General features: G+C 45.4%; 1 protein-coding gene across 1 annotated transcript in view; it reads left to right on the top strand.

Moving 5' to 3' along the window:
- Positions 1-13,004, top strand: part of LOC147894789 (Protein kinase superfamily protein) — a 68,866-nt gene extending 55,862 nt beyond the window's left edge. Inside the window, exon 7 of the mRNA XM_087384670.1 lies at positions 11,763-13,004. Coding sequence (XP_087240796.1) covers positions 11,763-11,888 — 126 coding nt within the window. The 3' untranslated portion in view covers positions 11,889-13,004. The remainder of the gene's footprint in view (positions 1-11,762) is intronic.
- Positions 13,005-13,590: the final 586 nt, after the last annotated feature.

Here is a 13,590-nt window from a genome sequence, read left to right as displayed (position 1 = left end):
CAGACTGTTCATTCGCTTCTGCTCATATCAATCCAATCTTGAAGGTCTAATTGCAAGTCATGTGCTTCTTGCATGCGCATTAGGAGCATATAGATTAGGCTTGCATCAGCATATAGCCACAGCTAGTCAGTCATTCTCAATCCAGTCAAAGCATAATCAATCTCGCCACCTAGTCTAGTCAAAGGATAGTCAGTCTTGCCACCCAGTCTAGTCAAAGCATAGTCAGTGATGTCATGAGTCCTTCATTTGTAGGTAGCCCTTCATCCGCTTTGGTGTTCTCCGAGCACAACACGGTGGATTACTTTGCAACAGTTTTCATCACAGTTACAGTTCAAGCAGTTTAGTCTTGGGTCTCACTTGGGTCTACCACCCATGGAAAGCTCTCAACTTCCACCGTTAGCTCGAGGGGTCTTTCATCATGGAGAACAGCTCAGTAGTTGCAGTCAGTGAGTGTCTTGGGCTACCACTCTAGGCGGTCACTTAGTTCCCACAGTAAGTTTAGTCAGATGAGTCATTTCATATTAGTCCAAGCTTTATAGGCAAGACCATTAATGACATCCTAGGGAGTGGTCTGACATCTGTCATCAAAAGGAGTTCAAGGAGTTTCGTACAAGCTTTGGCATATAGGAGGTTCTCTGCAGCTTCGCACATACCATGAGCCCTAGGTTTTGTCTATGGCACAGGAAGCGGACTTTAGTAGTCGCCTTGGTGTAGACAGCAGTTCATGGATTCCCAAAGAAAAGGGATGAAAGGTTTCTTCCATCAGGTCATTGGTGTGAGACTTTGTGTCGGGTCGATAGGTCCCCAAAGTCAAAGGTCAGGACGGAGCAGCTTAGGCCGCTAGGGCAAAGCGTTGCACGATGTCCACCTAGCAACAAATTCAACAGAGGGGAATGTCACATGCACAAGGGTCAAGCCTAGGTGGCCGTGACACCTGGCTGCACAATCATCATTTTCTATGATCAATAAGCAGTAGATTTACATGGTTTTGGGTAGTCAAAACTTCAAAAGTTGACTTTTTAAAAGTAAAAAAGTCAACGCGGTGACTTTTCACTTGATGTTGACTTTGACCGACTTGGTCAACTGTGGGCGTTGACCAGCCGACCATAAAAGGAGGTGCCCGCCCATCTTTCCATTCAAGCAATCCAGGATCCATTCTAGGCAGTTAGGCTCTCAATTCCAGTAGCAAGTATCAACATTTAGCCTTAGCATTACACAATAGTCCAACATACCAAAGTCAGCATCACCTCAGCATACAGCTGCAGCCCACCTCAGTTTGGAGCAGTTCTTGGAATGCGCCAATTCAGCTACAAAAGGCCTTCCATTTTGATCTGCTTGCCCCAGCATAGGTTACATCATCTACATCAGCATTTAGTCCTTAGTAGCCTCGCAACAGGAGTCAGTCATAGCCCAATATCTAAAGGTGCTCATTATTGTATTTAGACATTCCCATTCATAGTAGTAATTGCACATTGCATTGCATACCAATTTGTGTGTCTTGTGTCAAATCTTTGTCTCTTTACCTCTCTATCTCTCTCATGCTATCTAGTCTTTAATTGCAGTTAATCTAAGGTTGTTTTAGAAGCCTTTGCATGCTACCACTTACTTTCTTGCTATTGCACCCCTCCCCACCTTGCTAACTCAGCCTCACCGACCTATTAGCCCCTACCCGCTACACCCCTTTTGACTCTATCCCCTCCCCCGCTGTTGCTTGTCCCATTCCCCTCGCCTCAGCCTCAGCCTCAGCGCCCCCCCCCCCCCCCCACTCTACCTGCTTGCCCTCTTTCCCCCTACGCCAGCATTGCCTGGCCCATTTCTACACTGTGCCCCCTCGTTCCTCTTGTCTTGTTGTCTCTTTGCCTTGTCTCACACATCCCTTTGAACCCAAGAGGCAAAATCAATGGGAAGGAAGGGCAATGGGCCCTTTCCCCCCAAATCAAAAAACAGCCAAAAAAAACATCAAGCACCATGGCAAAAGGAGACAAGAACGAAGAGAAAGAACAAAAGCAGCTCAAACACCACCGAAATCACTTCAGGCACACCCAATTCCACCCGAGGCTTGCGACATATCGTCATGGTTCACAACATACATGCACAAGAGATGCGCAAGATTGCCTCATACGTAGCCTTGGTCAGGAGATTGCGGGCATAGTGACAACCCTAAGCAATGGGCCAGTAGTGGCAACACAGATAACCACCATGCAATTGGCTATTGCAGAGACAGGAAAGGGACAAGAGTCAAAAGGAGAGGTGTGAGGTGCACAATGGATGGATGATAGTAATTCCGGCTGAGGTTGTACTTCTAGATGTATGCAGTTGCCATTGCCTTATTTCTGTGTCGACTTCTCTCTCTCTCTCTCTCTCTCTCTCTCTCTCTCTCTCCCCCCCCCCCCCCCCTCTATGTGTTAGTCTCTGACATGCTTTTGCATGTGCACAACTTTCACATGGTATCAGAGCATGTCTGATTTCTGTGTGGACTTCTGTCTCTCTCTCTCCACCCTTTAGCTTGTTTGTATCAGGTTTCTCATAGTTAGAGAGTTAAGGCTTGAGCTGGCAGAAGTAAAAGCTCAACTTCAACTTCTAGAGGGATTGGGCAAGTAGGCAGTAATTGCTGAGGTTGTGGACTCATGTAAGAATTCTCCTCCTACTCCTCAACTAGTCTCTACAGTCAAAGATAACTAAAGTACAATCAATCAAGAAAGAAGTGTTTGAGGAGTTTGACACAAAGGCAAACAAGACTGATATCCAAGAAGAGATCAAGGAACACGAGGTCAGACATGATAATGCATTGAAGATTAGAGTGGGAGGCTCCCTGAAGGATGGTTCAAAGATGATGACATGGTCTCTCGGACATTGCGGTGCCAGGTCACGACAAGCCCCCTGGATGTCGATGACTTATGCTCCCTTCTTCTCGAGGAGGAATCCGTTGTGTTATCTTAGAAGTCGTCCTCAAAGGGCCATGAGGCATACGCACCAGGACTCATGAAAGGAAGGTGGAAGTGTTATGTATGCGGGAAGAGAGGGCATTTAGCAAAGGATTCTTGGTCCAAGAACAAAGTTGAGGACCAAGACACTTAGTTAGAGTTATCTTCTGATTAGTCTGGGACGCCCAAGGTAGTTGTTTCCCAAGGTCTCCAGATTACACTAGCTTTATGACAATTCCCCCACGTGTCACAAGCAAAGAGGGTGTGTGGGCAGGAGAGAGGGATGACTTAAGCTCAATCATTTGAAAGTGTGGCAGCTGAGGCAAGATTGTGGAGTTGTTCGAAGCTCATTGCCATCTCACAAAAGACTATGGACATGATGTGTTTTGAAGTTCATTGTTCGAGGTTCCTGGACGTGATGTGTCCACCAGAGGATATATTGGATGTGGTGTGTCCTATAGCTCATCATTCCCTTGTGGAAACTCAGTATGGGAATGTTGGGTGCAAGAAGCAATGGAATAATCCGGAGTGGAGTGCGGGAAGCAATTAACAAGCTGGAGCAAAACGTAGTACTGGTCAAATGGACAAGAGGAAAATACAAAGGGTGGCCTATATGGCCCCCAAGTCAACCATATGGTTTACCAGAGAAGTCAACTCATAGAGTTGACCTGACCTACTAGGCTCATACCAGGGCTAAGTGCTAACAAACCCCCCTCCATGGTATGGCTGAAGTATCATGGAAATATCTCATGAATACCTGGAAACGTACATATTCGTCCTAAAGGGATATAGCAACCTATGATATGTACAGAGTGATCCCTCATGTAACAAAAGGAGCCAAGTGTAAAGCATGTCGAAATGCCTCAAACTTGGGATGCGGTAAAGCTTTCATGAAAAGATTTGCCAAGTTGTCCTCGGTGGGAACATAGGACAACTAGATGTCTCCACCAGACAGTCGCTCTCAAACATAGTGATAGTGGACTTCAATATGCTTTGTGCGCGCATGAAACACTGGGTTTCTAGCAACTGCCAAAGCACTCTGGTTGTCGGTATAGATCGTAGTAGAGTCGGGCTGAATGATATCAAGATCTGCAAGTAACTTGCGAAGCCAAACACACTCTTCTGTAGCTGTGAAAGCTGCTCTGTACTCAGCCTCACAACTGGATGTGGCAACTGTAGGCTGCTTCTTGCTGAACCAAGATATGCATGAAGCTCCAAGCATAAAACAATTGCCATTGTGTGACACCCTAGTGTCGTAACATCATGCCCAGTCGTCGTTCGTGAATGCATGCAAAACAAGTGGGGCCTCTGAACCATAGAGTTAACCCAAATGGTGCGTGGCCCTCAAGTATCAAAAGACCCACTTCATTGCTTGCCAATGCTGCGTACTAGAGTTGTGCATGTACTGGCTGAGCTGGGAAATGGCATACTGAAGATCAGGCCGGGTATGACAAAGGTATATGAGGCAACCAACAGCCTGCTGATAAAGGGATGCATCAAATGGCGGACTTCCATCCTCGGAGGAGAAACGAAAGCCAGAAATTGGCTTGCAATCCTCAAACTGGAAGCAATGAAGGAGCTGTCCAATATACTTGGACTGGCTCATCATTATACCCCCCTCAACATATGCAAACGGTATGCCCGAATAGTAGTGCAACCGGCCCATATTTATCATGGCAAAAAACTGCTGTAAATCAGCCTTGAAATCTGCAATGTGTTCCATATCTGGCCCAGTGATAAGCATGTCATCCACATATAAAATCAGAATTAAAAATTCTGATGCACTCTTTCGAACATAAAGAGTGGCCTCGGTTGGGCTATTCTGAAAGCCACGGGCTGTCAAAAATGCATGTATTTTCACATACCGTGCTCGAGGTGCTTGCTTCAAGCCATAGAGGGCTTTTCTGAGCCAACAAACCATATTTTCAGAACCTAATTGTTCAAAACCAGGTGGCCGACTGACATAGACCTCTTCTTGAAGATCACCTTGAAGGAAGGCAGTCTTGATGTCCAGTTGATGAACCTCCCAATGCTGATGAGATGCCATATCAATAACACACCTGATAGTAGTAATGCATGAGGTGGGAGCAAAGGTCTCCTCAAAGTCAATGCCGTGCTGCTGTGCATATCCCTTTGCCATTAGCTTTCCTTTTCACCTTGTAGAACCACTTTGTGCCAATGGCACGCTTTCCTGCTGGCAAGTAACACAACTCCCAAGTGTTGTTGGCATGAATGGATTCAAGCTCAGCCTTCATGGCATCCATCCATTCCTTGCTGTCAAAGGCATCCTTGTGACATAAAGGTTCCTCATTGCAAGCAGTAGCAACCAAAGCTACAGCCAAATAGTTGCCATGCATCTGTTTATGCGCACCTCTAGTGTGAGCTGGCAAAGCTCATCTTGTTTGCTGTCCCTGAGTGTGTCCAAAAGCCATCTCAGGACTGATTTTTGCTGTTTAATGACAGTACTCTCCTGTGCAACTGCCTGCTCAATAGCATGATCATCAACTATAAAGGCATATCAGGCTGAGCAGGAGCTATTGGAGGAGGATGTGCACTGGTAGAAGTGTATGGCACTACACTCTGCACTGGTTGCTCTGGATCTGTGGGCGACTGGAAGAGAGGCAACGATGTATCAAAGACATCTGAGGAATCAACAATAGGCTGTTTTTTGCATTCCAGCCAAGGTAAAGGCACATTTTCAGGGAATACAACATCCCTACTGACAATGACCTTGCCCGTGTTGGGCTGATACAACTTGTATCCCTTGCTCTCTGCGCTATAACCAATGAATATGCATTTTACAGCTTTGTCTTCAAGCTTGTGCCTCAGCTGAGATGGCACATGAGCATAAGCCAATGACCCGAAAACCCGCATATGAGAAATTTCAGGTTTGCGACCATGCCATGCCTCATAAGGTGTGATAGTCTTCAATGCCTTTGTGGGTGCCCGATTGAGCACATGACAGCATCCAATCAAAACTTATTTGGCAAAGTCTTTCCTTTGAGCATGCACCTGCCCATTTCCATCTCTGACCGATTTTTCCTCTCCGCCAGCTGGTTCTGTTGCGGAGTGTAAGGCACTGTACATCGATGAATAATACCCCAAGCTGCCAAAAAATCGGAGAATTCACGGGACATGTACTCTCCCCCCTTGTCAGTGCGTAGAGTAAGGAGCTTGTTCCCTGATTCATTTTCAGCCATGGCAAGCCAATGTCTGAAGCATGGGAACACATCATATTTGGCCTTCATGCCATATCCAAGCAAATCTGGTGTAGCCGTGTAGTCATCCACAAAGGTAGAAAAGTAAAGGTAGCCCCCAAGAGATGCTGCCTGCATCGGCCCGCACACATCACTATGCACAAGGTGAAGCTTCCTGGATGCACCAACTGCACCATCCTTTGGAAATGAGAAACGGTGCATTTTGCCCAACAAGCATCCCTCACAAATATATTTAATTGATGCATGCATGGGTGGGAGAGCAACCACCATGTTTTGTGAATGCATTTTAACCAAGCTTCTGTAGTTGAGGTGACCCAACCTCGCATGCCATAAGTGGGAATCTGAAATTACAGATTCAGCCACCAAATCTGCCTCTATAGCAGGTTGCTTGTCATAAACATCAAGATGATATAGCCCAAAAGAAAGTGACCCAGTAAGTACTATGATGTCATCGCACCAGTTGTCATACACGGCACATCGATAACCATCAAAGAGAACTCGAAAGCCATTCAAGGATATGGCTGCAATGGAGATGAGGTTCTGATACCTGGGACAAACAAAACGTTCATGAGCGAGATCATATCACCTGAAACTGAAATGACCTCGACTTGGCCAATCTCTTTCACGGGATAATTGTTGGCACATGTCATTGTGCCACCATGTGGAGCAGCCTCAAATGTATGAAAGAGTGATATGCAAGAAGTGATGTGCTTAAAAGCACCATTGTCGAAGCATCAATCTGACTTAGAATCTATCAGACAGACAAGGCTGTAGCATGCTTCTCTGGATGGTACTGGCATGTCACCGTGAAAGCCCACTCATGGTGAGCAATATTTGCTGCCTCATGACCATGATCTGGGGTAGCAGCAACAGTAGTGACAGCAAGTCCCTTTTGCTGCTTTTTCTTTTCAGAAGCGATGCGCTTGCGACATTCAAAAATATCATGTCGTGGCTTCCATCAGTAATTACAATGTTTGCTGTTTTTCTTCTTTGCATCTAATGGGGCAGAATCAGAAGAGTGTCCAGCAGTAGATGAGCCTCCAGAAGGCTTGGGTTTGCTGTAGTTCTGCCCGTTCTTTCCCTTATTTTTGTGATGAGCGACAAAAGCCTGATTTGCAATTTTAGAAGCAACACGATTTGTGCAACTCTGCTCTTCCTGCAGGAGAAGGGAAACAAGCTGGTCGAAAGTGTAAGTGTTGGGATTGCCTATGGCAACCAACCTCAACGTAGTAGCAAACCCGTAGTAGGACTCAGGAAGTCCATTGAGTGTCGTGGACACTACTTGAGCATCCGAAATAATTTCATCCACATTAATGAGCTGCTCTTGTTTTTGTGATGCATACATCCATGCTGTCCCCCTCTTTTGACATTTCTCCAATTGCCTGCGTAAGAAAGCAACTGTTTCACCATGTATGACCACATGGGATAATTGGGTCCATCGAGCTTGTCCTCAGCTGAGAACATACCCATCCAATCATTGCTTCCCATGGCAAAAATAAATCCCTGAAGGAAAAATGTGCGCTCAAGAGTAGCCTCAAGGCTTTCACTACAAAATGAGCTGGCTGTCCAAAAATGACAGCAAATGTCAGGCCACTTGACAAACCAAAAATTGATTGCTCAAACAATGAGCAAAATGCACATGCTGTCCCCAAAAATATGACCTGCAAAACAATATCTGTTCGGTCAAAGTCCCCCCTTGCCAAGGGGCAAATGTCTGCAAATGTATCCAATGATCAATTGAGCTGTAAATGTCCCAGATGGAGGCTGCATGCTCCAAATCTGACAAGACAACAAGCCCAAATCAAGGGGCAAATGCATAAATATACCCAAATTGAGGTGAATAAAGCAAATGTCACTGCAATGGACAACAAATTTGGCAAAAGCCCCAAAATCTGAGAGGGCAAATATGCCAAAAAGAGGGAAAATTGGGAAAAGCCCCAAATTGTGCTGCAAGTTGCAAATGTGATTCAATGTGCTGCAATTCCAAGACAATGTCAATGTTCCTGCATGTCAATGTCTACCAAATGTCCAAAATTGGCTGTACCAAGCCAATGTCATTGTAAATTTCAACAAATTGACAAAACACCCAATTTCTGGAAGGGCAAAACTGTCAAATTTGGGGCAAATGATCAAAAGCCCCAAATTTTGCTGAATTAAAGCAAATGTGACAAAATAACTTGCAAGTCTAAGAATATCCCGCAATCTGTCAGCAATAGATCCAAAATCCTTAGTGTCGGAGTGGAAATGAAGTCAAAATAGGGCAAGTATTGCAAAATCCCTAAAATGTGACCAAAAGGAGCAAATGTCACTGCAAAATCAGCAAATGTGACACAAAAGCCCCAATCTCTAGAGCAAAATCCTCAATGTCACTGCAATGTGTGCAAACGTGACATAAAAGAGGGTGAAAAGCTTCAAATCTAACTGTACCAAGCAGATTTGAGTCAAGAGGGAGAGAATCCCAACCAAATGGTGCTAGAGCAGGTTGGAGCACTTGGAGGAAGGCCCGAATGACTGAAAATAGTCCAGATATGAGCAAAAAACCTCCAAAAACTATTTAAAAATGCTCGAAATCAACTTCTAACAAGTCGTACGGATTCCCAGCAGCATCGTGCACCCATTTGTTCGGGGCCATACGTCCATACGGGCGTCCGTACATCTGTACAAACAATTTTTCGCCCGAAATGGTGCAAGACAAAGTCGTTTGTATGCGGCCAGCTGAGAAATTTCTAAAAACGTTGAAATCGGACCTCAAAAGTTAAAAAATAATCGCTGGACTGTTTTTCTGCTCAAAAAACAAGTTCCTGGCGATGAAATGAGGCACCAGATTGAGCTGGAGCAAAATGGCAGGTAGGAGCAATGGGAGAGCACGAGGGAAGCCAGGTAGGAGCAAGAGAACCTGCTCTGATACCATTGTTGGGTGTAGGAAGCAATGGAACGAGAGTGGAGTGCGGGAAGCAAACAACAAGCTGGAGCAAAACGTAGTATTGCTCAAATAGATAAGAGGAAAATACAAAGGGTGGCCTATATGGCCCCCAAATCAACCATATGGTTGACCAGAGGAGTCAACTCACAGAGTTGACCTGACCTACAAGGCTCATACTAGGGCTAAGTGCTAATAGGGAAATCAAAGCCAAGGAAATCTCTATGGTGTTCGAGGTGGCATTATGTTTCAAGGATCCGAGTTGACAAGATCTCTCTCTGAGATGAACCAGTATTCACGGTGCTAGCATCTTCCTCAGCTTGCTTCTTTAGATCATTTGTATACCATGAGCTGCAGAGAGGATGTTAGAGCTTAAGGCATCTCATGTGTAAAGTGAGACGACTTCTTTGTGGGTGTGACCGCCCCGAGAGGATAGGTTCACACTGTTCATCATGCAAGCCAGGTACCAGGGCATAATTTGCCAAGGTGAGGGCTGGTTACGGCAGAATCTATTGCTTGTTCGTGGCCTATTAGAGGTTGGCTGGGGCTGGTCTACTTGGCCCAAGGTTAGGGCAAGGTTGGGACCCAATTTGGGCACTTAACCAGGTCAGGTCACCCGACGAGCCTGTCTGGTTAAACCGACCTAACCCGATCGTTTTTGGGTTTGGTCAGCCCGACTTACCAGTCGGTCAGACCAACCATGGGTCGTCCATGTATGCCTGCCTATAGTAGGCCAACCATATAGCGAGGGGGCTATAAATTGCCCCCCCCCCCCCCCCCTCACTCTTGTTGTGTGGTCACTTGGGGCATCCTCCTTCACTTGTTCTCCTGTGGCTTAGGTTGTACTTTTGGACGTATGCACTTGCCATTACTCTCTCTCTCTCTCTCTCTCTCATTCACATGCTTCCGGCACAACGTTTACAATATCAATGTTCAAAATGAAAGAGAGGGATAGGTGGGCAAGATCGAGGATCCCAAGAGAAGCAAGAATCTGTCCCATAGTGGAGGTAGAAAATGAGCAACACGTGCTCTTAAAATGCCAACCCTATGCACACATTCGAGAAAAATATAGGCACAGCAGGAACACGCTAAAAACAGTGTTGGAACAACTAGTCAAAGAGTTGGGAAGCTACCTAAAGGAAGTTTGAGAACACTGCAGCTAAGTCCTGGAGTTAGTGTACGACTTAGCTAAGCAAGTGCTCACAACACAACAATTTTTGTAAAAGATTGCTTTAAAAGACCACTATTAGTTAATAGTATCACCGGTCCCTCCCTTCTACTACTCTCTATCGCACCTTTTCCCATTTTGCACTTCCTCTTCCTTGCACTGCTCTCTTCTCCTTGCCCTATCTTCCCTCCTTGTGCTACTCGTAGTCAACAAGGAACGTCGTTTTGCTCACGATGACTATTGGGAATGCATGGGGAACACAAGCATATAGAAAAGCCAAGGAATGCCTAGGGGGTGTTTTGGAAGCGATTCCATAGGGGCTATCACTGGATAACAGTTTTCAGCTTCGTAGGATCCAAGGAGTTATTCTTTGTGTCCAACTTGCTTGCCTTTTCATGGTCTTTTCCTAGTTGCCTTGTTTGTGCAATCCATCATCTTTAGTTTATATGTTCTCTAAAGACTCCAACCCCAACTCGTCCACCATAGGTAATGTGGTCTTTCCGTTCCCATTCTTGTCTGCTTGGAGTCCTGTTAGCCGTTCCAGGTACCGATGCTGCAAATCAACCCAAAGTCCCCTAATACTGCTCCCCTCACTAGCATGTCGCCCCACTCTCAATCCCTCCTCCCTTCCCGTTGTACCTTCCATTGTGTTGCTTTCTTTGGTGCCCTCTCCACCACCCATGCTACCCCCTTGCTTGCACTCCTGCCCCGCCTATTGCAGCGCTTTCTTCCTCCTGATCCTTCATTACTTTCTCTTTCTCTTTGTGGCTAGTCCACATAGCTGCTACATGCTTTGCTAGTCTTGCCCCTTTCTCTCTCTCCCTTTTTACTCCTCTCGGAGCAAGCCGGCGGGGTGCAAAAGCATGAAGGGGCTTAAAAGCACAGTGCCTCACCACAGGTACTCGCTAGGTAGAAGGCCATTCCAGGACGCCGTGCCTGATGTGGAAGGCTCCAAAATGTCCCTCTTGGCATTCTACAATTCTCTTACAGTTGCATATAAAATTTATCTTCATAGAAAATAACCAGAAATAGAAGATTTTCTTATTGTCATAGATCAACAAGGGGCCTGTAGCTTGGAGCTTGTGAAAGTCCTTAAGAGCGACATAGGGGCATCTCTAGGTGGTGTTTTGACTCTTTCAACCTTGCAAGTGTTAATAATTAAAAAATGGCTGAAACTGTGAAGTTGATTGGACGTTTTGATCTAATTATTTTGCAATGAATATGTCTTTCCTTCATTTTGAAATCATTAAAACTCCCAGTTACTATCTTGAACCTACATGTCTTGTACATTTAGTGTATCATCTTGCATTCATGGGCTTCTCCATTCATTTTGTGTGTTCTCAGTCTCCGATATACTGGCTGTGTGTACTTGGGTTATCAAACCAAGAGGACTATCTAGAAACCTTCTGTTTTGTACCTTAAACCCTTGACTTGATGGGCAGCGGAATGTGTAGGTTGCAGGCATTAGAACTCTGCTGTGACAAGCATATGCAGGGTAGAGATTGCCTCTCATTTGTATGTGATGCTTGCAGGTCCTTCAACAACCGGAAGCACAGGCTATTGGTGGGCAAGTTTTAGGTGGTGTTACACAAAGGCTTGCTGCAAGATTACTTCAACAAGTACTCCGGCCCAGTGCTAACGCCCCCCTCTCTGTATGATCATTTGTTCTGTAAAAATCCAATGATTAAATTGGTATTTGCCATGGATCATTTTTTTCCCCTGTTCGCTGTGATATAATATATCTTCCCCTGTTCGCTGTGATATAATATATCTGCAAGCTATAATGTGCTGCAGTGTCTTCAACAATTGGTGGGGTTAAAATAGTATTCATATAAATGAATTCAGGTTAAACCTGGACTTTTAGTGAAGTGCCATTTCTTTTAAGCAAAGGGAACTGCTCCAACTGTAGTCTGTGATGTATATGAGATGTAAATTGATTGGAACATGGCAAGTAATTTAGATGGGTGTAGCAACTGTTCTGGATCAGCATTTTGGGTGCTGCATATCTGATGAGTTTCTTTTGACGACATATTGCCAGAGGCCCAGTCTTCCTGGCAGCAGGTCTTCTTTGGTCTATGGTGTTCTTATTTACATCTCTTAATACTTTTTTCTTCCACAGAGGGATACCTGACTTGAGAGGAGGCATCATTTGAGTGGCTTTTTTGAAACAGCAAAACCGTATTATATGCTTTTCAAAACGATACAGTACTGAAGTATGAATTACAGCAGAGGTGGGAGGGTAATCTCCATTCCAAAACCTCCACAACAGATCCGAACAAAAGACCAGAGGCAGAGAGAAACTCTCAGTGTGTAGCTCACAAAAAAAACCCACACCAAAACTTGCTTAAGAAAGAAAATTAGGAGCGTGAATCCTTGCCCCAAACATCTGTGTTCAACTTGCTCTCCTCCAACGTGAGCACATGTGGCACAAGGAACCTGAGGGAGCAACCTGCTTGAACCATCAAGCTGTTTGGAGGTATGCCAAAGGCTGTTGCGAAGGAGCAAGGTTGCTGCTGCACGCTCGAACAGAATCCCAGCAACCCTGGGTGAAGTGCTCTCCAAGACCCCTTCCAATGTAATGACGGAGTGGCAGTGGGCTCCAATGTCAGCAGCCTAGGGGCCAATTGGAAACAGGAGCCGCTGCATGCTGCTGACAGAACCCTCGCTGGCAAGCAGGTCCAGGCCAAACGGAAAGCAAGGTAAGGGGGGACGGGGGCTCAACAACAAGCTCAGAACCACCTCTGCTCAAAGCGAAGTAGGGTGGGGCGAGCAGTGGAGAGGCTAGGGTGCGGTGAAGAAGAGGTGTATGCGGTATTATGAGTGGCACTTTGACATATTTGTACTATTTAATTAGATTTAAGCGTTTAAAAAACAGAATGTTAAAGATTTATTCACCAATTATGTATGCCTTCAGTTATTTCTGCTCTATTTAATGGCTAACGCAGATTTAAAAATTTATAACCACTAAACCACTGATCGTTTTCAGCTGGAATCAATTGCAAATTGATTCTAATATTTAAAGAAAATTCCCATGCTAATGGAGTGAGATTTCGTCTAGTGTGTGAACAGGAAGATCGATTGGATAGCCTGACGCTAGGTTCTAATTAATAGATGGAGCTAACAGCCTTATGATAGCTAATAACACTACTCTAATCTAATCGAGTGAGATTTTCTTTTCTGTAGGAGATAACTGAAAGGCAGTGCTGCTGAGAGATTGAACGACAGCAGCGAGAGAAGGATGCAGAGAGGAAGAGAGAGGGAATCAGAGACAGAGAGAGGCAAGGAGGGCTGTGGACCAGAGGGGAAAGCCCCCTGGAGAGGAGACACAGCTGGCAGGCCGACTGCAGCAAGGAAAGGGGG

This window comes from Dipteris shenzhenensis, chromosome 14 (assembly GCF_047967505.1).
Source record: "Dipteris shenzhenensis isolate YYH24624 ecotype China chromosome 14, Dip_SZ_1.0, whole genome shotgun sequence".
NCBI classification, from domain to species: domain Eukaryota; kingdom Viridiplantae; phylum Streptophyta; class Polypodiopsida; order Gleicheniales; family Dipteridaceae; genus Dipteris; species Dipteris shenzhenensis.
Note: the sequence above shows the minus strand (reverse complement) of the source record. Positions and strands in the feature narration are given on the sequence as shown.